Source organism: Strix aluco, chromosome 1 (assembly GCF_031877795.1).
Source record: "Strix aluco isolate bStrAlu1 chromosome 1, bStrAlu1.hap1, whole genome shotgun sequence".
Lineage (NCBI taxonomy): Eukaryota > Metazoa > Chordata > Aves > Strigiformes > Strigidae > Strix > Strix aluco.
The window spans coordinates 112,448,295-112,458,947 of record NC_133931.1 but is presented as its reverse complement, the minus strand read 5'-3'; the positions used below and the strand labels follow the sequence as shown (position 1 = coordinate 112,458,947).

Below are 10,653 nucleotides of genomic sequence, written 5' to 3'. Positions count from 1 at the left end.
GGCATCCCCGTTGCCCGCCTCTGTCGTTCGGGGCGAGTCCATCGCGTTCGTGCGGGGGGAGCCGTGGGCCCGGATGCTGGCTCCCGGTCCGGTTCGGAGAGAGCGGGAGGAGCAGAGGCAGCGCCCGCGGATCGGAGCCCGGCGCTGTCCCGCGGCAGCGGGGGCAGCTGCTCGGGCGGGGGGAGCCGCGGTGAGCGGGCGGGTCTCCCCTCCCGCTGCCCCCCCCCCGCGTCCCGGCGGGGGATGGTGTGTCCCGCAGCGCGCGCCTTGCTCGCGCGGTTCGGCGGCTCGAGCGGGGGGAGGGGACGGGAGACCCGGGCCCCAGCGGCTCTCCGCGGCGAGCGCAGGGGGGATCTGGGAGGGGGCGCGGGGGGGGCCGCGGTGCCGGCGGCCGGGACCATGTCGGCGGACGAGGAGGAGCTGAAAGTGCCGGAGGAGATGTTCAAAGATGTCAAGTTCTTCGTGGTGGGAGACATCGACCCCAAGGTACCGGGTCACCCTCCCCCGTGCCCCCTCCCTCGGCTCCCTCCTCCCGTGCCCCCACCCCACGCCCGGGGGGGGCAATGGGGGATCGTCCAGCTCCTCTCTCCCCCCCCCCCCCCCCCCCCCCCGCCCCGACACTTCCCGCGCGGGCTCGACGCTCACGCGCCGCTTCGCCGCACGCGCCCGGCCGCCTCCCGGGAAAGGCGCGGGGGGGGGGGGCGGGGAGCGCGCGCGCCCCTGGGGGGTGGGGCGGGGTAACGGCCGGTATCGGCCGTGCCCGCGGGCAGCGCGCCGCCACCCGCCATGGGAGCCAGCGGCCCCGGCGCGCAGGCCCTGTAGCCGCCTGAGCGGAGGAGGGGCGGGCGAAGGGACTTCCTGTGCCAGCCCGGGCCGGGCGGGCAGCCGGCCGTTGAGCGGGGCAGCGGCTCTGCCGGCCGCTCCTCCGGCCCGGCTGTGGGCCGCTCCGCAGGGCCGCGCTGGGGCCCGCCCGCCTGCCCGCCCTCGGCGCCCCGCGGTGGCAGCCCCGGCCCCTCCCGTCCCCGCCCCGCCGCTGTATCCGGATCCAGGACGGTGAGGGTGGCAGGCCGCTCTCGGCGCAGGGAGGCTTCGTAAAGGATGGCTTGGCGGGCTGCCCCCTCCCCACACGGACGTGCCTGCCCGCCCGCTCCCCTCCCGCCGCGGTGTGGGCTCAGCCCGGGACCCCCGGGGCTCTGGTGCCCGCCCCAGGACCTTTTGGACCCGTTGGGTGTGCAGAGGTGCTGATGTGGTTGAGGCGTCATCTCCGTATTTTCCCTGCCCTGACGCAGAGGAGGCAAGGAGCAGAAGGTGCTGACAAATGACCATCCAGCCCTCTGACCTAGGGCAATACCCTGCACGACAAGGTTGGCCTACTCTGGTTTAGGGCAATCCCCGAGATGATGAAATTGGCCTTCTAGTTAATAACACCCAGTCATGTTGGGTGAAGGTGGTTTTAAAAAAAGTTTCTGTGGCATGTCCAATTAGACGAGTGTTTGAAGTGTACCGTATCTAGCTTTCGGACAGCACCTTCGTGCAGATTACTACGCATTTCACACTGAAATGAAAGTCTTTGCTGCTTTGGTAGTTGCTGCAGTTGAATCGTAGTTCAGCATTGGGTTCATTTAATCTCATGTTTTGGCATTCACTGACTCTTCCAGGCCTTTAAGTGAACTTGAGACATAGGCACTGACCTGTTGAGAGAGTTTTTATTCATAGGAATAGGATTATATGCTAAAAGAAATACAGTCTAGGAATATAGTTAAGAGCAGGAAAAAAACCCCAAGGTCTTCAGACATAAATTTTTTGACAACATGTTAGAGCTTGAATAACAATTCCTGTATTAAAAAAAAAAACCTATAGCAGCAATATTACTGTGTGTAGGAAGATGAGTGCAACAAAACAATAGGACTCTCGTATATCATTTATCATATAAATAGTGTCCCAAAAGGCATGTAGTTAGTTCTGTGTTGACATAGCAAGACAATCAGTGGTATTCCCATAGAGTGAGTAAACAAGCATTCTGTTAATCTGGTTTTCTTTCTTATGTTAAGTTTTATTTTTCTTAGCAGTTGGTGTCATTGCCTTAAGGCTTTGATTTGCTCAAAATTAGGTACACTAAATTCTCCTCTATTTGTGGATGGCTTCTCTGGGTTGCAGGCAGACGCCGAAGGTGGCTCTGGTGGAGTTGCTGAGGTCAGGCACAGCACTGCAGCAGAACTGGCTACGCTGCTTCCAAGACCAGGTCATTCTGGGAGCTCCTTAGCCACTTTCTCATCGTGAGTTGAGAAGTCCTGTGGCTCTGAGCTGTTTCTGTGGCTGGCTGGCCTGTTTAAACACTGTTCCCTCCGGTGCTCTGGTTTCTGAAATGGCTTGCTGGCCTGGCACGGTGTTATACGGAGGCCAGGGCTCTCTTCTGCCTGTACTGGTGCCTGCACTGGTGAGCCCTCGGGAGCACCAGGCACTGGGGAGGGCTGAGCCCTGCCTGGGCTGGGTTGCAGAGCCGATGTCAGAGCAAGGAAGTATGTTGGGCTGAGCTTGGGGCCAGCTCTTCGTGGGTGCCTTTGTCCTTTCTTCTGCAGGTGCCCTCTGTGGTACCCTGGGAGCAACCTGAACAAGAGGAGTGTTTACCAATCGTGTTTTGAACTGAGACAGAAGGCAGAAATTCTAAACTCCACAAACTGCTTTTAAAAACAGTTCTTATAGTGTTGTTCCATTAGTAATATAATATATTTGGGGCTCTTTACTTCTTCATATACAAACAGATGCTAGCTTGATTTTGAAAAGAAGTTTCCTCCTTCATCTTTTGGAGAGGAGCACGCTTTGATCACCCTAATTTTCCAAGTGGTTTCATGGAAAACCAGTTATCTTAATAAACATTAAAACAGGCCTAGCACAAGTGACCACTCTAATCAAAACAAATCCAAGAGTAAGAAGAAAAAAAAAAAGTTTATATTCAGGTGGGTAACTGCATACCGATTACCTAGCATAAACTAGAAGGGAAACAAAAGTCTGGAATTGTGCCTAGATGTTCTTTGGCAAATGAGAGGGAATTAGGATGCTGGCTCTCAACTTTAAATCCATTCCATTGGGATGTGCATTTGGCTGCTCACACTTTACAGGGGGTGATGAGTAGATATCAGCTATTATTTTTTTAAATGAATGATTTTCCTACTTTCCTAAAGATGTAAACCCAAACCATCATGCTTTGGTAACAACAGTTAAAATCAGTATTTCATACAGAAAGAGATAAAAAGTAATGCAATGCAGCATAAGGACTTTGAGCAGGATATTTGGGTTCTGGTTATCTCTTGTTTTATTATTACTTTTTTTTTTATTCCCGTTCTTTCTTCTTTGCTTTGAACTATTCCTCTTGTTTCTTCCAGCATTTTAGTGGGAGAGGACAAAGGTAAAATTTATATTCCCAAAAAAATGAAATTTCATTTAATGGGTATGAACTAACACCTGAAGTACAGGATTTTTTACAATGATCATATTAGGGCTTTTCAGCATTTTATTTTCTAGTTACAGGTATATGGTTGATACTAGTATAGGTGAAGTTCTTTAACTGTGCCAATACAACTTTTCTGTCCAGGCACTCCTTAAACTGAAGGAGTTGTGTTCTAACAGGATTTTGAAGTTGACATGAGCTAAATTAGGAAAAGTCTTTTTCGTACCACTTTAAATAATCACATGAAGTTATTATCTATCATAGTTATAGTGTTTAAACTTATGACCTGAAACTAGAGTAACTTTTTGCATAAGCAGACTCTGCACAAACACTTTAATGCAGCATTGTTTCGATATAAAAAAATTCATACTTCCAGCTCATTACTTGTAACTTCTGTCTTGTGCTGTCAGATTTGGGTGCTCAGCATTCATTACATTCACTCCTGGTTTTTGCTTTCCCTGAAAGAGTTGAATGGGGCTTGCAGCTCAGGGAGAGCTGTGTGAGACAAGAACCTTGTGTGGTGTGGCTGTTCTTAAATATCTACTATTTTCAAAAGTGCTTTATTTTGATTTAGCTTTTCCCATTGGAATTATAGCATCTTGTGTTACCTTGTGGTTAATGGGATTTCATACAGGAAGGTGTCCCGTGGCTTAGGAGATTGGTGTGTAGAACAAAACATTCCCTCCCATTCCTGACTGTGTGGTGGCAAGAACAGCCATCTCATTATCAGTTTTCTTCATTATTTTAGAATAATTCTTCTGTAATTTGATAATCTCACATATTCATCCATTGCAGAAAAAAGTTGATTTTTTTAAAAAATGGCATTTTAAAGTCAGGTACTTCAGTCAGGAAATGCCAAAATTGCCCCCTCACTGAGTGCCAATTTTTCCATCCTTGTTTTTCTGCTTAGCAGAGATGCTTCATAACAGCCCTACACTACGTTTTGAGTCTCTCTTTCAGTGCCTTCTTTGTCCTGTTTAGTGTACAGGCTAAGTAGTAATTGCTTAAGGACCAATGACTTCGTATTTTGTTCGATGAGTGCAGTGCCTTGCTCTCTGCTGTTCACTGTTGTGGGGAGAGCATCCTGTTACGAAGGGAGTGTCCCTGTCCCCAGCAGGTTGTGAGGGATAGACATCTGTCTTGAGCAGGTTTTGGAGAATGAACATCATACCAGTTTGGTTCTGCAAAATCATTATGAAGTGAAACTCTATTTATTTCCGAATAATGAAAGGAAAGAATAGTCTTAACTGGCATTTTAAACATTTAAACGCTAGACCTTAATATTTGAAAACATTTTTCTCTTCCTCCCCTCTATACCCCACTACCTTCTCTGTTACTTTTATTCAAATAAAAGTGAATCCCATTATTGGGGGGCAGGACTGGATTCCTCACACAGACCTCTACAGTTGAGCTAGGAGAATGCTGAACTCTTAAACCAACATCTTCTCCATGGGCCTTGCAAGAACAGGAGTAAGATGTGCTTTGTGAGTTGTGAGGTGTTTTGCATTTTCTGAAGACAGAGCAATGAAGTGAGACATTTCAATTCCAGCTTCTTAAGGTAGTAACTTAACGAGCATGTGGCCTATTTTTTTTTTCTTATTTCTCTAAATCTCTTTGTCCTCCATCACTTCTTTTCCCAATAAGTCAACTCTTTACTAGAAGGTTTTCCCTTCTCAAGACAGTGCTTACAACTTTTTTTTTTGCTTGCAGATCCTTCTCATTCCAAGGGGGTATTAGACATGTTCTTTCCTCAGCTCTTCTGTCTGGCTGCACTGTTTTGGAGCAGCTGGATGGCTTTTTCAAACTTAATCGTACGCTCTGGGATGAGGTGTATTGATTGGATCTGGAAATATTGGAACCAAATGCATTTGGTGAAGATGGAATTCTTTTCTTACCTATTAAATGAACATTTACAGAAAATGCATGAACGTTTTTTCCCCCCTCTATCCAAGTAAATAACTGGCTAAATCTGGAAGATTTCCTATGAAGACTGCAATGTACAGTTACGATGTTACCTTTTCTAAGGTAATTATTGGGTTGCCTTCTTAAAACTTCAAGCTCATCTTTTAAAGTATATTCAAATGCTTCCAAAGCTACCATTACAAACACTGAGAAGAAGGGTTTTCTTACCCTGCCCGAGAGAAAATTGTTTTGAGATGTTTTTTGAGGAATGTATGTTTTGGAAATATTTTGACATTTTCCAGATTTCTGGCCCAGCCTGAATTATTTTGGAAAGTAAATCTTCAACTTGAATGATTAAAATATAGCAGAGGTGTAAACCATTGGCAATCAGGTTTTAAATGGGATGCATCTGGCAACTTCAGAAAGAGTGCTAGCCACTTACAGGAGAACAACCAAGACAGGTCATATTCGTTCCTCTCATGTGTTAGTGTGTTCTTGTGTTAATGTTTTTCTCAAATAAAAGGTGCTAAAAATTATTGACTTCTCCCTTTTCTCTTTTGGGTTTAGGTTATTCAACTTTTGAAAGCTGGGAAAGCAAAGGAAGTTTCTTACAATGCACTGGCTTCACATATTATTTCAGAAGATGGGGACAATCCAGAAGTTGGAGAATCTCGTGAAGTTTTTGATCTCCCTGTGGTAAAGGTGATGACTCATCCATGATATTGATCAAGTACTGAGGTGGATACTTCACTGTTATAAAAGAAAACATTCATGTTAGGATGATGACCAAATAAAACATACCTTTAAAAATATTTTATTCTTGTTACACCACCTTTTACCCTGACTGATAGACTTACATCTCCTTTCTCTCATTGCTCTGTATCTATCAGTGGTTTGGGGTTTTTTTGTCCTCTGTTTTGTTTTTTTTCCAGATTCTTCCTTCAGTCATCTGAGGTGGTGTCCTATTAGCTGTACTTTAGAAATGTTTCTGATGGGAAGGTTCTTGCAAGCTTCTGGTGATGGAAAACCTCAATTTAGAATAAGAGTGGACTGCTGAGGGTTTTTTAAAATGCATATAATTGACAAGATGCAAAATTATTTTGTTGATTCTGCGTATGTGTACTACGCTAATTTTAAACAATAGGGACTTGTAGAAAAATAGATTTTTTTTTTTTTTTCCCTCTTGATTTTAGTTTTTCAAGATTGTGGGTTTTTGGGGTTTTTTTCCTTACTCATACCGGAATTACCGGTATTTTGTTACTATCTTGCAATACTGTCTTATGTTTTCCAGTGCAAGATTCTGGGCTTCATGTTTGAAAATGTGAACTTGTCACTCTGCAAGTCATGAGAGTGATTAGAAGAAAAAGCACCTGTATTTCACTGCCAATACCTTTGGGTACATGATTTTGGGTTATTTTTTTCATATAATTGCTGGTAGCAGTAGAGAATTTGGATAGTTTATGTCATGGGAGTTTACCTGACACTGTAGAAGTACAAATTAATTTCAGAAAATGAAAGGTGTTTAGCTGGAGACCTTATGGTTATAGTGGGTGTGCTGATTAATTTTTAATTCCTTTTTCTGAAGTGTTCTATGGCATAACTTTCATCTTATAAACAAGACGACTGCTGCCATTCTCATGTGAAGGAAGGACATCAGCATTGTAACAGTGCTTTCTGCTTTCTAATGCCATTTACTTAATTTAATTTTCTAACTGCTACTAGCTAAACTTTTTCATTTGCCAAATGAGAGCAAGTCTTTCAGTAATGTCACTTAGTTTGACCTGAAAACATCACAGCATGATCTGTAATCAGGAAGATTGAACTCAGTATTAAGGGAATGGAAGTCAGAGGCAAAGGTAGCTTGTTACAGAGAGTAAGGAAGAGAAAAACTTGAGGGAGGAGAATCTCCCATTCTTTTTTGCAGAGGACTGAGGAGTTATGCATTAAATGGTTTTAGGTTTTTTTTTTTAATATACCTTCTAAGGGAGAGAGAATAGCAGGAATTGGGCACCATAAACATTGATACTACGATATTTTTTGTTTGTTTTTGAGGAAAAGTAATTTCATACTGAATGTGATGCCACTCTTCCCCCTTCTTCCTTATATGCTGTATTGGGACCACTGTCCTATATCTCCTCCGTTCTTCACCACTTCCCTCTCTCCCTTTGAGCCCTTCTGTCCCAGAATACTGTCAGTTAGGGGCCATCACCTGTGTGCTTAGCAGCCAGCATTGCTTGTGTGCTTAGAAACTTCTTTCTGTGTAAGATATGGTTCCTGACTTCTTGGTGATGAGTGTAAGATTGGGTTTTTTGTGGGGGATTTTTGTTTTTTTCAGGGCAGGGAGAACTGAAAAAAGGGAGAGGATGAATAAATACTGTAAATGGTTTTCCTGACACAGTAGAAGGATGAGAGAAAGGGGTCTTGCTCCCATATTGCTGTATATCCTTTGAGCAGTCTTTATATTAACTCTTACAATTAAATCAAAAGGTTTTTTTGTAAAGACCTAAGTACAATGTCTGTGAAACACTTAGCCTTTCAAAGCTGGGAGATATATTTTGAAACTAGCTATATTACAAACTTGGAAGGTTATTCATACTTTATACATGCAGACCAAGGTTTTTAATGTCTTGTGGTTTTTATTTTTCAGCCTTCCTGGGTGATCTTGTCTGTTCGCTGTGGAGCTCTTCTGCCGTATCCTTTAAGTTAAAATTTGAATCAATTCTATAGGAAGCATGTTAAAATAGGTACCATTGAGGGATTAAAGACTGTTTCAAGTACATACAGCTTACATTTTTTAAATGATAGGATGTGTTTTGCCTGCCAAGATTGCAGCGTGCTTGGAGCTTCTTTGTCTTACTTCAGTTTTCTTGTCCCTCTGGCTATTTTGGATGCTTAATAGGCACTTGCAAGAAAACTGTCATCAAATGGACTCAAAACATTTTAGCTGGAAGTTGATAATTAACTGTGAGGATCCAGGAAAATCGCTCGAGTGCAGTAAGGGGGTAAATGATGGTTCAGAGTAGAAGAGCCTATTCTGCCTTTTCTAGAAGCAGAATTAAATAAGGGGTAAATACATAATAACTCATATCAACACTGTAATATAAATAACACTTTATATACAGATAGTGTTAGTATTCCCATTTTTGGGATAGTCTGTCCCTGCCTTTTGTAGACCCTTGTTGTTTGTGTTTGGCTAGATCTACAGTTCTGAACTTTTTGGGAGCATATATTGCATATGGATACCATATTCCTTCCTTTTCTTGTCAGTTATTACTGTTTCATCTTTATTTGTGTTCGCCTCAATTTTTTCTTTGGATCACAGGAATGGTGACAGTGGCTATTATTATAGAGAGAAAAAATCGTGCATTTTTTCTCAGACAATTCACAGTAAAGATTCTGTATATGGAAAAGCTGAAGCAGAGCAATACGTTTCAGTACAGATACGAGCAGACGGTCGCAACAAAGAATGCCAGGCCTAGGGAGGTATGCTGTCAGGCATGAGATCTCATTTTGGAATGAGGTTAGCAGGTGGTTGTATCTATAATGGAAAACAAGAGGTGGTAGATGCAATAATCCAGGTGTTCGTAATAGGAAATCGGGTCTTAATGTGCTTCAGTGGTTCAGCATTCATGTTTTATACCCAGTATTTCAAGGTATGTGCCTTTGCATCTTGCTGCGTCTTGACTATTTTGGAAATAGCTGTATATTCTCTATTTCTGCAAGAGCATTCAGCTTGGGGAGTGAACTGTAGGAAGAGAAGGAATTGAATTCATCAGATAAAATGATACAGTGAGGTCTTTGCAGCTGTTTCGATCATGATAATCAACATGTCAGATAGGATTCAGCAGTTAGTGTGAAACACTTGCCATAGTCTTCTGACTGAAGCAGAAGAAAGCTTTTCCTGAAAGACTTGGCTTCCAAGTGGAAAAAATGCACCAAACATTACGTGGCAAAACTCAAATTAGCAGAGCTACTCCTGTATTAAAAATAAGTTGATTATTGTAATGTGATCTAGGCTGGTGATTTTTGTCTTTTGCATCTGGGAATAATAAATGTGTTCATCATCCTTTCATCATCAGGATGGGAGCGTACAGTTGCTTATGTCACACATCTGTAAACCTTTTCCCTGTTCCTGAGGACTGGTTGAAAAAATAATAAAATAGCTTGGTATTAGCTAAATTTTCAGGCTTAAGTAACCTAGCATTGCATTGTTAGCGTTGTTCCTTCCGTGGAGAAATTGCACTATTAGAAAATTGGTCTTCTGTCTGAAACTAGGGATTTTTAAGAGGGTACCCTTAAGAGCTGCCGTTATTACATACCCAGAAGAAAATCAACAGATAAAACCACTGAGTGATGCAGTCCATCACTAAATTGTAGCAATAAATGTGTGAATGTAGCCCTCAAGGGCTGTTGCTCAGGAAGTCTTTATTGTGGGTATATAGGAATGGTCAAATGAAAAGACCAGGTCTCAGTAGTATCATGTTCTTGAGTTGCGTGGAAGAAGGAAGTTTGGTACACCTGTCAGCAATAAATGGTCCTTGGACCTTTGACTTATATTCTTGCTAGCACTTCATGTCCTTAGAACCTGGTGGTTTTAGATTTTATTCTGAGCCTTGTAGTGTTCCCAAAAATTGGTTGTTAAGTCTTAACTTTGTTCTGTTTCAGTCTCTCTATCACTTCTAGTGCAGCGACATTCAGCCTTTCATTAGGGTTTTAGGTACTACCATAATGAAGAAAATACAGTAGTTAACAGGAATAGCTTACAGTTGATTGGTTTTGGACCCTGTTTAGGTAGAGGTTTGAGATTCCACATTTTTGTCTTTTGTTATGTTTTAATTTAGAGTTTTAATGCCCAAAGTGGTCATTGAATTTCTGAAGAAACAAGTCCTAGAAACATATTTTGTCAGTGATGTATGGATTTAGTAAGAGCCTTAAAGATTTTATGTTGGCTTAACCAATTCCAGTATGTATTTGATGGGCATTTGCCTGTCAGTTGTTAAAAGTGAAGTTTAATGTAGGAAGATTTAAGACAATATAAAAGCACAATAATTTTGCCTGTTTCTTATAAATACATTTTAACATTCCACTGAGAAAGTTGTTTTCACTAGGGGGAACTTCAGAAGGCAGAGTGTTCTCCTGTTCTGTGTGAACTATGTTTGCAAAATGTGACTAACTTGCAGTTGAAGTGAAGTAACAGAAAAATTAATCTGGAAGCAGCCTTCGTGAAGAAGGAAAGACAGTTTTGTGTATGAAAACCTCAGTTATAATGCCATAAAGAGGGCTGGTGTTTTCTTTCCTAATTT

At 43.0% G+C, this 10,653-nt stretch overlaps 1 protein-coding gene across 2 annotated transcripts in view; it reads left to right on the top strand.

Moving 5' to 3' along the window:
• Positions 1 to 389: 389 nt before the first annotated feature.
• PAXIP1 (PAX interacting protein 1) overlaps positions 390 to 10,653 on the top strand; it is a 35,884-nt gene continuing 25,620 nt past the window's right edge. For both annotated transcript variants that reach the window (XM_074831474.1, XM_074831465.1), the window contains exons 1-3: positions 390 to 486; positions 5,918 to 6,052; positions 7,998 to 8,041. In XM_074831474.1, coding sequence (XP_074687575.1) covers positions 400 to 486; positions 5,918 to 6,052; positions 7,998 to 8,041 — 266 coding nt within the window. In that variant the 5' untranslated portion in view covers positions 390 to 399. The remainder of the gene's footprint in view (positions 487 to 5,917; positions 6,053 to 7,997; positions 8,042 to 10,653) is intronic.